The sequence below is a fragment of the Theropithecus gelada genome, chromosome 14, assembly GCF_003255815.1.
Source record: "Theropithecus gelada isolate Dixy chromosome 14, Tgel_1.0, whole genome shotgun sequence".
Lineage (NCBI taxonomy): Eukaryota > Metazoa > Chordata > Mammalia > Primates > Cercopithecidae > Theropithecus > Theropithecus gelada.
The window spans coordinates 8,220,407-8,237,106 of record NC_037682.1 but is presented as its reverse complement, the minus strand read 5'-3'; the positions used below and the strand labels follow the sequence as shown (position 1 = coordinate 8,237,106).

Here is a 16,700-nt window from a genome sequence, read left to right as displayed (position 1 = left end):
ATCACTTGAACCCAGGACGTGGAGGTTACAGTGAGCCGACATCACACCATTATACTCTAGCCTGGGCAACAAGAGCGAAACCTCGTCTAAAAAAAAAAAAAAAAAACAAGAAGAAGAAAATCCCCAGCCTCTCCAGTCAAAAACAATGCTAAAATTAACAAATGGCTTCTGGAAAAAGATCACATCAGAAAAACATGACATAAAGTTGAAGCCAAGAGGCCAAGAGTATGCCTGTAAATTCTAAGACTTCAGGTCCAAGGCAATAGAACCATTCAAACAGTAAGGGCTTCTAGAAACATTAAAGGATTTGTCTATCAGCATGAGCCCAAGGTAGAGGGGCTTATCTCAGAGATTTGTGGGCATAGTCTAATGAAATGAATAAGGTCCATAGAAATCTACACAGTTAATGGCCGGGCGCGGTGGCTCAAGCCTGTAATCCCAGCACTTTGGGAGGCCGAGACGGGCGAATCACGAGGTCAGGAGATCGAGACCATCCTGGCTAACACAGTGAAACCCCGTCTCTACTAAAAATACAAAAAACTAGCCGGGCGAGGTGGCGGCACCTGTAGTCCCAGCTACTCAGGAGGCTGAGGCCGGAGAATGGCATAAACCCGGGAGGCGGAGCTTGCAGTGAGCTGAGATCCGGCCACTGCACTCCAGCCTGGGTGACAGAGCGAGACTCCGTCTCAAAAAAAAAAAAAAAAAAAAAGAAATCTACACAGTTTTTAAGAGAATTGTATTGGCACAAACACTGCCAACTTGGACTGTAAAGGACAGAGACAACAGAAATGGAAAAGCAGCATTTGAACCCCCAAACTTCTATAGACAGGGTGCAGGCCAAGAAAAATTACTCAACTGCAAACACAGCCTACCTTTTATGGAACAGGAAAGATGACTCTGGAAGTATAATTAAGAGCCCAGAAGGTGGAGCCAAGAGTCATGGATTATTATCCTCAGGCCTTGAAGTCTTAATCAAAGAACTGCCAACTTGTGTCTTGCTAGAGCTGACAATTTCTAGGCACCTTGTGTTTTGCTAGAGTTGACAATTTCTAGGCACCAGTGACTCTTGCATGCCTCCTATATTCCCACTTTTTTGTTTTGTTTTGTTTTGGGTTTTTCTGAGACAGAGTCTTGCTCTGTTGCCCAGGCTGGAGTGCAGTGGCACCATCTCAGCTCACTGCAACCTCCACCTCCCAAGTTCAAGCAATTCTCATGCCTCAGTCTCCCAAGTAGCTGGGATTACAGGCATGTGCCACCATGCCCAGCTAATTTTGTACTTTTTTTTCAGACAGAGTTTCACTCTGTCGCCAGGCTGGAGTGCAGTGGAGCCATCCAGTGGGATTACAGGCGTGAGCCACCGCACCCAGCCCAGAAATAATTTTTAAGACAGACATTGTAGGCTGGGCGCGGTGGCTCACGCCTGTAATCCTAGCACTTTGGGAGGCCAAGGCTGGCGGATCACAAGGTCAGGAGATCCAGACCATCCTGGCTAACATGGTGAAACCCCGTCTCTACTAAAAATACAAAAAATTAGCTGGGTGTGGTGGCGGGTGCCTGCAGTCCCAGCCACTCAGGAGGCTGAGGCAGGAGAATGGCATGAACCCGAGAGGCGGAGCTTGCAGTGAGCAGAGATCGCGCCACTGCACTCCAGCCTGGGTGACAGAGCGAGACTCCGTCTCAAAAAAAAAAAAAAAAAGCCGGGCGCGGTGGCTCAAGCCTGTAATCCCAGCACTTTGGGAGGCCGAGACGGGCGGATCACGAGGTCAGGAGATCGAGACCATCCTGGCTAACACGGTGAAACCCCGTCTCTACTAAGAAATACAAAAAACTAGCCGGGCGAGGTGGCGGGCGCCTGTAGTCCCAGCTACTCGGGAGGCTGAGGCCGGAGAATGGCGTGAACCCGGGAGGCGGAGCTTGCAGTGAGCTGAGATCCGGCCACTGCACTCTAGCCTGGGCTACAGAGCGAGACTCCATCTCAAAAAAAAAAAAAAAAAAAAAAAAGACATTGTAGCTTCGGTCTTGCTCTCTTGTATCACTCACTCTGAAGGACCCAGCTATCATGACATGAATACATTCAAGCATCCCACAGGGAAGTCTCTATGCAAAGAAATGTTAGCCTTTCACCAAAGCAGCACTCACCTGCTGGGTACATGTGTGTACCTCCTCCTGCGGGGATTCTCCAGCTTATTAAGCTAACTTTTTTTGGTAAGGAGCCAGACAGTAAATATTTTAGGCTTTGAGAGCTATATAGTCGCTCTCACCACAACTCAACTCTGCCATTGTAGCATGAAAACAGTCACACACAGTACATAATCTAGTGGGTGTGGCTATGCTCCATACAAGGTTATTACAAAACAGGCAGCAGGCTAGTGGGCTGTAGTTTGCTCACCCATTCTAAACTAAACATCATCTCTCTTTCCAGTTCCCATTGCACCTGTTGGGAGACAGTGTCGTCAAAGTAAGTTTCAGCTTTTCTCAGTCATTTCGATATAAATGCAGTCCTTTTGACTCTCTCACCTCCTCCTCCTCTACTTGAAATGGCTTCTCAGATCCAGGAGGATCTCCCCAGTGTCATGGCACTGGGAAGAGCCAGGGGCCTACGGACCAGTGCCGCTGGAGCTTGGCTATCTTCCTTGCTAGCTTCTACTGAGATACCTGTAACTTACTGGCCTCCAGTTGTCAATCTAGGTACCCCGATCCACCAACCCACGGGACACTCCAGCCTCTCTCAGCTTTGCAATTTTGGGGCACAGAAATCTCAAGGCTTTCCCATGCCACTCACGCATCTAAGACTCCGCAGACCAGCCCTCCTAGACATAGCACAAACCCCACGCTGCTGTAGTCAACCCTGCTTCAAGGGCTTTCCTCTAAAGCTAGAGCCTGAGAACTGAAGCCCAGGTTGCCTCTGCTCTGGATCCCCAAATCTATGTGAGGGATCTGTCTTTTCCCAACCCTACCCTCCCACTCTGGCATGGCCTCAAGGGCAGAACCCAGCATCTTCCAGCTCTTCCTTCTCCTCTCCAAATCTCCCAGCCCAGAAAGAATTTGCCACTGTTGTTTTTTGTTTGTTTTCTTTTCTTCTTAATTTTTTTTAGAGACAGGATTTCATTCTGTTGCCCAGGCTGCAGTGCAGTGGTGGTATCATATCTCACTGCAGTCTCAATGTCCTGGGCTCAAGCGATTCTTCTGCCTCAACCTCTTGAGTAGCTGGGACTACAGGCAGGCACCACCATGCCCAGCTAATTTTTTAATTTTGTAGAGACAGGGTCTCACTATTTTGCCCAGGCTGGTCTCAAACTCCTAGCCTCAAGCGATCCTCCTGCTTTGGCCTCCCAAAGCAATGGGGTGAGCCACTGTGCCCAGCCTGTTTTGCTTTTTCTGCATGTTTTCTCAACTAGATATATACCTACTTTTCCAAACTATTCCAAGCCTCTCGCCTTCAGGCATTTGAACCCAAGAATTAAAGAAATAAAGTTTCTATTTTATTCCTTTCTTTGTCCCTTTCTTTGAAGCAACAGGGACAAGATCTAGATTGAAGAGAGAAAAGGGAGGGCTGACAAAGGAATTTCAAAACAATACTGCAAAATCCTATTTCACCACAAGCAGGTGTAATTATTATTCCCATTTTACACATAAGGAAACTGAAGCTTAGAGAGATTAAGAAGCTAGAGTTCTTGGAGCAGAGCACTGGATTTAGAGCCAAAAGCCAAGGTTGGAACTTAGGCATCTGCTGTTGATGTCCTAACTCACCCTTACTCTCCCTTACTTGAGCAATCCTGGAATCAGGCCCGCCCCAGGATTCCTGAGGCCCAGTGGTCTGGCTGTGCTGCCATGCAGCTCCAATCCCAGTACTGCCCCAGGAGAAATCCTTGCCTCCTCTGAGCCTTGGTGATCCTTCTCCGACCTTCCTCCATGCAGTCCAGTGTCAGGTGGAAGCACTGGGGATCCTGTGAAGCATCAGCTCCGCATCAGCCTGGCTTGTGACCTGGGGCAAGTTTCTTCTCCTGCCTGAGCCTGGGCTTCCTGGTGTGTAAACTGGGGATTATAACAGGGATTCAGTATATGTTCACTGAGGACCTGCTCTGGCAGGCAATGCATTAAAAGCTGGGGGTACACAAGGGAGTGAGGCTGTCCCAGGGTCCCCGGGCAAACCCAGCACAATGGAGGCCTCTGGAGGCATCAGTGAGGGCAGCTATCCTGTGTCAGAGTGTTGTGTGACCTGCAGCCTGCTTGGTGGGAGTCTCGCAGGGAAATTCTCTGTGACTAACGAGTAACGTTTCCCCTAAAGGATGTGCCGTCGGCTGCATTCTTGTTTCATCTAGCCGCTGGGCCCCAGAACAGTTGGCAAAGCAGTTGGTATCTTTGGTTATTTTTAGGTGGGGGAGTTAGCAGGGTGGATGTGGTAGGGCCCCAGGGGACTCTGGTAGATTGGGAGCTTCAGGTGCAACAAGTTTGTGGGGGTGGGGGTGGCAGCGGCTCCCTCTCGGGAATGTTTAGGCAAACTCCCGGAATCCTTCATGATGGAAGTCAAAAGCCACCTCCTCTATGCAGTCTTCCTTGATTTTCTCATAAAACACCCCCACCGCCACCCACAAGACTAAAGACTTGGTCTGGAACTATAATCCAGCCTTTAGTTATAGTTCCAGACCAACAGTACTGAGCAATAGGGACCTTACCTGATGCAGATAAGGTTTCTTTTCTGCACCTCTGAGGCTCCATTCCTAGTCAGAAGGATAAGGTATGGAAGCCACTCATACAGCTGAGATTCTCTCTTGGCCCGTTTCTAGCAAACTACAAGTAAGTCACTTTTGTAAATCTATTTCCTCATCTGTAAAATGGGCAACTATCGTGCCTGCCTTCCAGGATTAAAGTAAAGGGTTTAATTTGCTCAAAGCACAGCGCACAGCGCCTAACGTAGACTGGCAGATCTGGGCCCCAGGCCCAGAAGGGGCTGTGCTCCCGCAAAGGTCTCTTTCCTTTGCAGCACATCGGGTGGTGTGTGCATCCTGGCGGGGCGGGGGGGACTAAGGGGAGGGGGGTGCCCGAGCTGGGCCGGAAGACAGGTCTGCGACTCTGTTCAACTGCAGCTGCTTTCCCCGGCCTTCACCGCTGCAGCACACCCCCTTTGCCTTTAGCATTTTCCTCCTCTCCTCTAATTGCGTGGCGTCCCCAGATGAAAGATGGGGTGTCGGAGCTGGGAGTGGGGAGTCCCCCGGCCTAAGGCTGGGGAGGGGTCCTCCAGCGCCCTGTGAGGGCCCTGACCTACGGTGGGGAGGGGGCGCCCGGGTCTCCGGGAGAACTCTGGAGTCCCCGGAAATGGAGGCGGAGTCTGGGGAGTCTGAAATGGGGGAGGGGTCACGTAGACTACGGGGGAGTCCTGAGCCGGCGAGGAGGGGCAAGGGAGTCCCTCAGACGGAGTGGAGGGCGGGGCTTCCCTGGTCAGAGGGCGGTGCCAGGGGAGGGGCGTGGTCTCATGCGAAGGGGAGCAGCTCCCCGACGAGGGCTAAGCATCGCCGCAAGAGGCGGAGTCTGGAGTGAGGCGGGGCTCTCCTAGGGGCGGGGACAATGGGGCGGGGCCTCAGGGCAGGGGGCGGAGCGTGGCTCTTCGCGCTCATCCCCCTCCTCCGGCCCCGGGTGTCCCCGTGACGAGGCAGCGCGGAGCCGCCGCGGGCCTGGCCCACCCCGCCGCAGCGGCCCGGGGCCGAGCAGGGGCTAGGCGGTGAGGGAGGGGCGCCCAGCGGGTCCCGGAGCGTGGCCAGGTGAGGCCGCCGGGGCAGAGGGGGCGGGGGCTGCGCCGGGCGGGTCCCGGCGGGCGCGGGGGGCGTGTTTGCGTGTCTGGGGGTGGCGGAGGGAGTGGGTCCGAGGGCGGGCGCCGGTGGCTACTGCGCGCCCGCGCTTCCCTGCGGTCGCGGGTGCGGGTGGTTTCTGCGCCGTCCGGGCCCGGGGAGTGCGGGGCCGTGCGCGCGCGCGTGTTGTGCGGAGGGGCCTCCGGGTGTGGACCTGCGTAGGTGCTGGGCCGCAGTTCTCGTTCTGCCCAACCGGGGCGCAGGGCGCGGGGCGCGGGGCGCGGGCCTGCCCCGGCGCGGTCCCTCCAGCGCGAGGATGTTTTCCAAACGGGCTGCCTGCGGGAGACGGCTGTGCTGCAGCCCGAGCTCGAGGGGGGAGCGCCGCCCCCACAAGCCTCCTGAGACCCGGGCGGCTGGGGACGCAGACACCTGAGGGAGGAAGGGAAGAGCGCGCACCCAGGAGTCCATTGGCCTGCCCGCAGGGGGAGGCCGAGATGGGGAGACTGAGGCAGATGGATGGTGAGGCGGAGGCGGGCAGACAGGCAGACAGGCAGAGACAGGGAATAGGGGGAGAGAGACGGCGAAAAGGACAGCGGCTAGGAGGACAGAGAGTCATTGAGAAAGCAGATGGACAGACAGAGGCCTAGACCTCAAAGGGGCAGAAAGATTCAGATGGACAGGTAGATTCAAAGAACCTGTCAGAGGGGCTAAATCAGAGGTCCAGAGGCTAAGAGCCATAACCAGGAACTGAGTCTGAGATGAGGGGTAAGGGCCCCCAACTCATGGGGTGCCCCTCTTTGAAGCACATGCCAGACTGGGATCTTGGCCAAAAAGCAGCCTCTGGCCACCCCAAGTTGGTCCATTCCTCTGGCACCACTGAATATCCTGACCCTCTTGACTGTGCCACCCCTCCCTGGTATCCCAGCAACCTCGGGCAGTTTAGAGGAGGCAGAGGGGAAGTGGTTGCCATAGCAGTAGAGGCGGTGAAAGGTCACCCTTGCCTTAGCCTAGGCGGTCCTGCAGCAGTCTGGAGCTGGGATTGCGTGGGGCTGGGGTGGGAACCTGCAAAGCTCTTTTCTCTCCCACTCTGCCCAGAATGGTGCTGGAAGGAAACCCTGAAGTGGGGTCCCCCCGAACCTCAGACCTTCAGCACCGGGGGAACAAGGGCTCTTGCGTTCTCTCCTCTCCCGGTGAAGATGCACAGCCAGGCGAGGATCCCATCAAGTATGGTGAACTCATCGTCCTGGGGTGAGCATCTCTGGCCTAGAAGGGGTGAAGCACCAGACACCCACCCAGCGCAGCCAGAACAAGGGCCCCGACCCCTCCTTCCCCCACAAAGTGCCTTCTGCTGTTCGTCCCTCCTCACCTTCCTAGCTGAAAGACAAAATTGACCAAACCCACCTCAATTCATAATTATTGTTTTATCTTCCTATTTTTCACAAATTACTGTGACAACTCTAACCACCCAACTTCCTGATCAGATGAGAAAAACGTTAACACCAGCTGCCTTTCCTAAAGCACCTAGTGTGTGTGGTGTGGGTTGAAGAACTCTGGTTCTCCAGCAAAACTGCTAGGTTCAAATCCTGCCTCTGCAAGTTGCTGAACTTCCCTGTGCCTCCGTTTCCTGTTTTGCAAATGGAGATGTTAATAATCCCTTCCTCAGAGAGTTGTCAGAAGGAATGAATGAGGTGATTTCTGTAAAGTACATAGAACAGCGCCCAGCACATATCAAGTGTTCTGGGAGGCAGGCCTGTGCCAAGCCCTTTCATGGACATTATTTCATTTCAATCTTCACAAAGATGCTGTGAGGAAGGAGGTGAGGAAACCGAGGCTCAGAGAGGGGAAGTGACTGGCCCAAGGGCACACAGCTGGTAAGTGGCAGGGCTGGGATTTGGACCCAGGTCTTTCTTACTCTAGGTCTAGTGCACTTTTACTAAGCCACAGCTGACCTGCACACTGCAGATGAGAAAGCCAAGGCCAGGAGAGAGGAAGCAACATGAACTGGCGGCCGGGCCAACCTTATCCCTTCCTGGTCTTCTCCTGACCAGGATCCCTGCACCATCCACTCAGATCTTTCTCCAGGGACAGACCCTCTTCCTCCTCCCCCATCTAGGTCTCCTTTTGGCCTCTCTCTGCCATCAGTCCTAAAGAAACTATTTGATAAGTTATATTATCATTAAGATTATTTATTTATTTATTTTTTTTTTTTTGAGACGGAGTCTCACTCTGTTGCCCAGGCTGGAGTGCAGTGGCCGGATCTCAGCTCACTGCAAGCTCCGCCTCCCGGGTTTACGCCATTCTCCTGCCTCAGCCTCCCGAGTAGCTGGGACTACAGGCGCCCGCCACCTCGCCCGGCTAGTTTTTTGTATTTTTTAGTAGAGACGGGGTTTCACCGTTTTAGCCAGGATGGTCTCGATCTCCTGACCTCGTGATCCGCCCGTCTTGGCCTCCCAAAGTGCTGGGATTACAGGCTTGAGCCACCGCGCCTGGCCAAGATTATTTTTTTTAAATGGCTGTTTGTTGACACGTGCTTTTTTTACCAAAAAAAAAAAAAAAAAAGCAGTAAGAGCGAACACTTATCAAGGGCTTCCTATAAATATGCCAAACTCTGTGCTAAGCACTTTTAAATGCTTTGTCTCATTTAGTTCTCAAAATGAACCTGCGGGGTAGGTCCTAAAAAATTAGCTCCATTTTACAGAGGTCATGTGATAAGTGGAAGAGCCAGATTTAAGCCAGGCCCATCTGTGTCCCAAGTCTGTGTCCTGAACTGCCCCACCTTGGGGCCTGCCCACCCCCGCCCCCGATGTGTGGGAAGAGCTCACAAGGGCAAAAGTGATGTCTCCCTTGGGAGAGCTTGCCTTGAAAAAGCAGCTGCTTTGTATCCCAAAGGCAGGACTGGCTTTCCAGCCCAAGGCAAGGCCACTAATGTGGGAGGCTGCAGACCCACGGGTATGGGCCCTCCTGGCAGCCCCTTTGCACAGCAGAGTCCACATTGGCTGCACATCAGAGCTGGCTGGAGGGCACTGAAAATACACATTGACAGGCCCTCTCCAAGCCTACAGAATCACAGTCACAATGGGTGGGACCAGGGAATCTGGATTTTTTTTTTTTCTTTTTGCGGCAGGGGAGACAGAGTCTTTCCCTGTCGCCCAGGCTGGAGTTCAGTGTCACGATCTTAGCTCGCTGCAACCTCCACCTGCTGGGTTCAAGTGATTTTCCTGCCTCAGCTTCCTGAGTAGCTGGGATTACAGGCACCCACCACCATGCCTGGCTAGTTTTTGTGTTTTTGGTAAAGACGGGGTTTCGCTATGTTGGCCAGGCTGGTCTTGAACTCCTGACCTCAAGTGATCTGCCCACCTTGGTCTCCCAAAGTGCTGGGATTACAGTTGTGAGCCACTGCGCCTGGCCTCATCTGGATTTTAACAAACTCACTAGAAGATTCTGATTCAAGTGGCCTTGTCTGTATTTGGCAGCTCTTTGTCCCGTCACTTCCTGTTCCCAAACCTTCCTGGCACCCCACTGGTTACAAAATAATGTCCTCAGTCTGGAGTTCAGAGCCCTCCCACCAGCATCATCTCCCCCACATACTTCACCACCAAAGTCACCATTCCCTGATCTCATCAGATCCTGCCAGCCTTGGGCCCTTTGCTTAGGGTGAGCCTCCATCTAGAGGGGCTTCTGGAGTTAGAGAGACTGGGCTCGAATCTGGACATTTTCACCTACTAGCCAGAGGCAAGTCACTTTACCTCCCTGAGCCTTGATTTCTGTCATTTGTAAGATGGGCAGAAAGCCACTTGCCTGGCAGGCCACTGCACAGATTCTATTAGGTGATTGATAACATGAAGGCCAGGAACACGGAGGCAGCAGCCCATGGCAGCGATGAGAGCTATGACTCACCTCCTCTGTGCCTCTCACAGCCATCCCTTCCGGACAAGAGATGGAAAGGCAGGTGGAAATTGGACATGTGTGGACATATAGAGGTAGTGGCATTGTGGGTCAGTTTTTCCTTTCGTTTTGGTTTTGAGTAGTGGTGTGATAAGTGACAGTTTGCTACAGGTGAACCCTTTCTAGTTCTTCAAAACCCAGTAGAGGTGCTCCCTCTCCCAGAAACCTCATGCTAGGGCCAAAATTCCCTTTTCTTCCTCTAGGCTTATGGCATCCTTGACTTGTGCCTGGGTGTGGCAGGTGGCACCTAGGTTCCTGGAGAAGCTGAGGAACCCCTCCACTGAGGGCCCACAGCTGACCCGTGGTGCGTCACCTCTACTGCCCCAGTGCACAGCACCCATCCAGGCATGGCTCAAGTGTCCAGGAAATACTTGGTTAACTGAATGAAAGTGCTTTTGAAACTGTTCTGACACCCCCCGCCCACTCCCCAAGGTACCGATTTGTTATTGTAGGGTCTTCTAGTTTCAGGTGCTTCTAGAGCTTGTTTATTAAGGTAGGATCTGCCCAGAAGTTGGCAGTTTCCTCCAAGTTTCATCAGGGGTTCACTTTCCCTCTTTCTCTCTCTCCTCTTGCAACCCTTTCTTCCTAACGTCCAACATCTACAGCTACAATGGGTGTCTGGCAAGTGGGGACAAGGGCCGCCGGCGAAGCCGCCTGGCACTGAGCCGCCGTCCGCATGCCAACGGAGTGAAGCCAGATGTCATGCACCACATCTCCACGCCGCTCGTCTCCAAGGCAAGCAACTGACCTGTAGACCTGGGGTCCTGCCCTCCCTGCCCAAGGCCCAGGTCTTTGGCCTTCCAGGTCCTACCTGCCCACAGCCCCCCACCTTAACAGGGGAGCCCACTTTGTGTCATCACTCACTGCGTATTGGGCCACCCGAGAATGGTGATGAAAAATCCTTTGCAGTGTGCACAGTTCTTTACAGTTTGCAAAATGTTTCCTTAACTACCAGACCTTTCTGAACCTTGGCTGCCTCTAAGATGGTGCTGCTTATTTCCATCCAATGGAAATGGGTGGAAATGAACTGCGCCATCTTAGAGGCAGCCAAGGTTCAGAGAGTGGGAGGTGACAGTCATACTGCAATGGTAAAGGAAAAAACCTTTGGCTTTAGAGGATTTGGGTTAGAATTCAGCCTCTGATATTTCCAGCCGTGTGCCTTTAGGGCAGTTTCTCTGTGACCTGCAGTTCCTTCAACTCTAAAATGGAACAATAACCCCATTCTTTTTTTTTTTTTTTTTTTTTTGAGACGGAATCTCGTTGTCACCCAGGCTGGAGTGCAGTGGTGCAATCTCGGCTCACTGCAATCCCCACCTCCTGGGTTCACACCATTCTCCTGCCTCAACCTCCCGAGTAGCTGGGACTACAGGTGCGCACCACCATGCCCAGCTAATTTTTTTGTGTGTGTGTATTTTTAGTAGAGACGGGGTTTTGCTATGTTGGCCAGGCTGGTCTTGAACTCCTGACCTCAAGTAATCTGCCCACCTCGGCCTCCCAAAGTGCTGGCATTACAGGCGTGAGCCACTGCGCCCGGCCTGATAACCCCATTCTTAAGGTGACTGTAGGGCTTAAATCATGTGACACACCCGCTGCACTGTCCACCCTCTGCGAAGGATGGAGCTGCCCCCTTTCTGGAGAGTGGCTGCTGGGCCTTGAGCTCCAGCTGCTGGCTCCAGGCTTACACTTATCATAGCTGCACACCCTGGCAAGTGACTTTTTTCTCCCCCCAGGCACTGAGTAACCGTGGTCAGCACAGCATCTCGTACACGCTGTCCCGGAGCCACTCGGTCATAGTGGAGTATACACATGATAGCGACACAGACATGTTCCAGGTATGCTCAGGCCTCTCCACACACCTCCTGGCCACCAGGCCTCTAGGCTCTGCAAGCATTTCAGGTGAGGCTACAGGATGGGAGGCCATGGGAAAGTTGCTTCCCTCCAGACGAGGAAGCAGGATGTCCCAGTGTGGGCTGTTGACTGCAGAGTCACACAGCAAGTCAGTGGCTGTATCAAGGATCAAACTCAAGACTCCTAGACGGTGGGAGTTCACACAGCTCAGGGGTTCAGGTGTGAGAGGCCTAATGCCTGTGTTCAGATTTTGGCTCCATCACTTACCACTGGGTGACTTTGGGGAAGTATCACTTAAGTTCTGTGGGCCTTGGTTTACTCATCTGTAAAATGAGGCCCATAATAGTACCCACCCCACAGGAAGATTAACTTAGGCATTGCATATAAAATGTTTAGCATGGTGGCTGGCATATGGCAAATAGTTACTCAGAAGTTGCTATCTGCTGCTAACATTTGACCACCCTCTTATAATTCTATCAGCAAATCAACTTGTATTTATTGAATGGGGTGATCCCTAGTGCTGTGGGGGCAACAGAGAAGGAGAAGCTGCTCCAGGCAATGGCTTCTTGGACTTGGAGACCCCACCTGGGAGCCTAGAAGGTCTAAGGAGTTGGTGCTGCCCCCTTCTCAGGGCCTGGCAGCCTCCTTTTTTGGTGACCTTGCATACAGAGCAGCTGCCGGAACTGTGGGTGGGGAGGCCTATGAGAGTCCCCTATGTACATGCAGTCGCTGCTTGCTTTCCCTGTCCTCACAGATCGGCCGCTCCACAGAGAACATGATTGACTTCGTGGTAACAGACACGTCCCCTGGAGGAGGGGCTGCCGAGGGCCCTTCCGCCCAGAGCACCATCTCCCGCTACGCCTGCCGCATCCTCTGTGACCGCCGGCCACCCTATACTGCCCGCATCTATGCAGCTGGCTTCGACGCCTCTAGCAACATCTTCCTTGGAGTGAGTGAGCCCCAGGAAGGGACCAACTCTTCATCTGTGAGGCAAGGGGTAGGCTTGGGAGGTGCAGCATCTTGATGTGATGAACCAGCCCACAGTAATCCAAATGATGGTCCTGGCAGGGCTTAGCAACCCCAGCTAACTGATGAGCAAAGTGAGGCCCAGAGAGACACTTAAGTCATGCAGCTTCAATGCCAGTCCTCTCTGAGCCACCTCTGAACTTGAGGGTAGGGGGGCAGTGCCTCTGGCACATAGCCTGCTGGGGGGCCCCTGGTGGATGTGATCTGATCCCTCATGTGGTCCCAGGAGCGGGCGGCCAAATGGCGGACCCCAGATGGCCTGATGGATGGACTGACCACCAATGGTGTTCTGGTGATGCACCCGGCGGGCGGCTTCTCCGAGGACTCAGCCCCAGGTGTCTGGCGGGAGATCTCGGTCTGTGGGAATGTGTACACATTGCGGGACAGCCGCTCAGCCCAGCAGCGGGGCAAGCTGGTAGGTGGCCTGCTCTATTCCCCACCCTCATCCTTGCCAGGCCCTCACAAGCTGCCCATCCCCCTGCCCAAGCCAGGAGATGATCTCTAGTCCTTCTGCCCCAGGGAGCCCCAACAGGCTCCATGTTGGGGAATCCCAGGCCCAGGGAGTTCTTAGCATGTGCCACAGACAGGCAGACAGACCAGGGTCCCCAAGCATAGCATGCATACCACTGGAGGTCCAGGGGGTGATGTGATCAAGGCACACACAGACATACTGTGCAGTCCCAGGTGGCTTCGAGGCTGCTGGCAGCTTAAAAAAAAAAAAATCACACCTTCTTATGAGAGTGACACTGGCCCATGTGTGAGCAGTTTATAGCCTGAAGTGTTGGCAGTTTGTAGCATGTCTGTCACATTCAGACAGGTTTAGCACTGTTCTCTCTCAGGAGGAAAGGGTCCTTACAGTAGTTCTGACACAGGTGTTAGTGGCAACTCCTTGTGGTGCAGATCAGAGAGCTGAGGTTAGGGAGCCCAGAGTGAGTCCTAGAGAGAGGCAGGGGCTGCCCAAGGTCACATGGCCATGCTCCTCAAACGGGCCATGCGTTGCTCTTCAGTCATGAGCACATTGTCCAAGGAGATGCAAAACCTCAGAGAAAAGCATGGCTTTTCTTTGCAGAGCGTCAACTCTGTGGGGAGGTCTGGGGAAGCATTGTTTGGTAAAATGATGCATGTGAATGTTTCACAAGCCTACTCTTCTTAAGCACTATTTGCCACGCACTGTTCTAAGTTTTTACACTGAATGATTCATTTATTTATTTATTTTAATTTTTTTTTGAGATGGAGTCTCACTCTGTCACACAGGCTGGAGTGCAATGGCACAATCTCAGCTCACTGCAACCTCCACCTCCTGGGTTCAAGTGATCCTCCTGCCTCAGCCTCTCAAGTAGCTAGGACTACAGGCATGAGCCACCACACCCGGCTAACTTTTTGTATTTTTAGTAGACATGGGGTTTCACCATGTTGGCCAGGCTGGTCTGGAACTCCTGACCTCAGGTGATCCACCCGCCTCAACCTTCTAAAGTGCTGGGATTACAGGCATGAGCTACCGCGCCCGGCCTGATTGATTCATTTAATCTTCACGAGAACCACTTGAGATGCCAGAAGGTGCAGTCCATCTTGAGGATGAGGAAACTGAGATGGAGAGAGGTTAAGTTACTTGACCAGGGACAAAGTTAGTCAATGATAAGGCCAGAATTCAGCCTGGGCAGCCTAGCTCCTGAGTTTTTGCTTTTAACTGTAACTACTGGGATAGTTGCTTTGGGCTAAGTACCCAGCATTCCCTGTTAGCTTTGAGTTAAGTACCCAGCATTCCTTGTTAGAGGCCTTTCCTGCCTCTGTCAGGAGGAGGGCACTTCAGAAAACATCTTATTTTAGAAAAATCCTGTCTGGGTTCAGACTCCCTGATTAGACAGATGGAGAAACCAAGGCCCATGCCCCGCTGGGAGGGGGGGTCAGCATGTGCCTGGGGTGCACCTGCCCGTTCGCTTGGCCTCCCAGCCTGCCTTGCCCCTCTGCCCTGCCTGCCCTGCCAGCCAGGGTGTCCTCTCCAGGGAGGCTCCATGGGATGGACCCGTGGCTCAGCGGGGGCCTCTTGGGCAGTAAGGCCCTTCTACTGCCTCTGGCAGGTGGAAAACGAGTCCAACGTGCTGCAGGACGGCTCTCTCATCGACCTGTGTGGGGCCACACTGCTGTGGCGCACACCGGCGGGGCTGCTGCGGGCTCCCACACTGAAGCAACTGGAGGCCCAGCGGCAGGAGGCAAATGCAGCACGGCCCCAGTGCCCCGTGGGCCTCAGCACTCTGGCCTTCCCCAGCCCAGCCCGTGGCCGCACAGCACCCGACAAACAGCAGCCATGGGTCTACGTCCGCTGCGGGCACGTCCACGGCTACCACGGCTGGGGCTGCCGGCGGGAGCGGGGCCCCCAGGAGCGCGAATGTCCTCTCTGCCGCCTCGTGGGGCCTTATGTGCCTCTATGGCTTGGCCAGGAGGCCGGCCTCTGCCTGGACCCTGGGCCGCCTAGCCATGCCTTTGCACCTTGTGGCCACGTCTGCTCTGAGAAGACTGCCCGCTACTGGGCCCAGACACCACTGCCCCACGGCACCCACGCTTTCCATGCCGCCTGCCCCTTTTGCGGGGCCTGGCTTACCGGCGAGCATGGCTGCGTCCGCCTCATTTTCCAGGGCCCGCTGGATTAGGCTCCCTGGGGCCCCCTGCTGCTGTGCCCACCTGCCCACCCAGGTCCCCACCTCCTGCAGCCCAGAGGGAGCTCTGCATGTGGGACACTCCCTGCTGGCACAGCCACACCAGATGGACATGTTGGATGGGCTGTGCCCTTCCCCCCAACTGTGGCCCCCCAAGGAGGTCCCCAAGATCTCCACCCTAGTCATGCTGATGGGGCCTTCAGAACCAGTTCTGTCCTGGGTCGATGGAGGAAAGCCCAGCCCCATGGCCTTGCCCTTCCTGGGGCATCCCACATCGTGCCGCTGACACTGTGTGCCCCTGGGGGAGTGAAGGGGCCAGGGGCCCCTGACCCCTAGCTTAGGCTGGCTATGCCCTGAGCCTGCCAACCCAGTTTCAGACACTCATCCTTCCTGCTGCCACCCTGGGTTCCTCTATAAACCTCGCTGCTCAGCTGCCCCCACAAGTCCCATGTGCCCCGCATGCGTGTAATGCCTCCAGCCCCCAAGTGAGTGGTGGGTGGGTGGCAGGCTGGGCCCAGCATTTGCTGACAGCCACTATGGGCTGGACTCTGTGCTAAGTGGTCTCTGGGGACACAGAGGCAATCAGACCTGGTTCCCCGCCTGGCGGAGTTCACAGTCTAGTGGAGGACAGACTTACCAAATGGCAACACGCTTCATGTGTGCTAGGATCAGAGTACGAATCGGGCTGTAGCAGGCCTCACTGGTAATGGAAAGGTGAGGGAGGCTTCACAGAGGAGTTGTCATAGGAGCTCAGCCTCGATGGCTGCTCGGAACCCTTGGGGTCCACAAGATGGGAAGCGTGCTCTATGCAGAAGGGAGGGCCTGTGCGTAGGCTCAGGTGTCAGTAAGCCAGGAATCCAGGGACATTGTCAGGGTGGCTGGAGCATGGACTGCTGGGGGACAGAGAAGGGGGTGGAGCAAAAGGTTGGGACCATGTGACCAGGGAAGATGCTGGATGGAGGATTCTGAACCTCATTTGTGGATGGTCAGGAGTCAACAAAGGGAGGAGAGAGGACTCACTGGTCAAGAGTGTGTCGGCTGTGACACAAGGGCCATCATCCCTGAATGCCCACCACGTGCCCCGCACTGTGCTGATGATGATAATAATAACTACGTCCATTGAGCACTCTCCAGACACCTGGCTCTGCTTCTTGGAGGTTTTGTTATTTAATCCTCACAGTAACCCAAGAAGGGAGGTGTTGCCATTTGTGTCTCTGAGGAGATGAGGGCAGATGCACCAAGTCACACAACTAGAAAGTGGCCAAGTCAGGATTTGAATCCACAGCTGCTCCTCTCCATCACAGTGTTGCTTTCCTTCAACAGAGGTGGGGGTGAACCGAGCAGGGTTTTGGATACTGGATTGGTGGACACCCACCTGCTTTGTGCCCAGCCCTGTGTCTCTCGCAGCCCAAGGTCTGCAGAGGGACCTACCCATGCTTGT

At 54.1% G+C, this 16,700-nt stretch overlaps 1 protein-coding gene across 3 annotated transcripts; it reads left to right on the top strand.

The window, feature by feature from the left end:
* Nucleotides 1–5,477: 5,477 nt before the first annotated feature.
* PELI3 (pellino E3 ubiquitin protein ligase family member 3) lies at nt 5,478–16,394 on the top strand. 3 transcript variants are annotated; one of them, XM_025356575.1, is made up of 8 exons: nt 5,597–5,759; nt 6,882–7,034; nt 7,586–7,657; nt 10,337–10,466; nt 11,462–11,563; nt 12,334–12,528; nt 12,832–13,020; nt 14,684–16,394. In XM_025356575.1, the coding sequence occupies exons 2-8, from the start codon at nt 6,883–6,885 to the stop codon at nt 15,251–15,253; spliced, it is 1,410 nt and encodes a 469-aa protein (XP_025212360.1). In that variant the 5' UTR covers nt 5,597–5,759; nt 6,882; the 3' UTR covers nt 15,254–16,394. The 3 variants fall into 3 exon arrangements, with proteins under 3 accessions (XP_025212361.1, XP_025212360.1, XP_025212362.1); XM_025356576.1 differs by lacking the exon at nt 7,586–7,657 and having other exon boundaries at nt 5,478–5,759; XM_025356577.1 differs by lacking the exons at nt 6,882–7,034; nt 7,586–7,657.
* The last annotated feature ends 306 nt before the right edge of the window (nt 16,395–16,700 follow it).

What these genes read in the sequence shown, in the direction of transcription:
- PELI3 (XM_025356575.1), top strand. Translation starts at nt 6,883, where the DNA reads ATGGTGCTGGAAGGAAACCCTGAAGTGGGGTCCCCCCGAACCTCAGAC. An exon ending in GCGACACAGACATGTTCCAG is followed by an intron (nt 11,564 to 12,333) that starts GTATGCTCAGGC and finishes CTGTCCTCACAG; the next exon opens with ATCGGCCGCTCCACAGAGAA. An exon ending in CTAGCAACATCTTCCTTGGA is followed by an intron (nt 12,529 to 12,831) that starts GTGAGTGAGCCC and finishes ATGTGGTCCCAG; the next exon opens with GAGCGGGCGGCCAAATGGCG.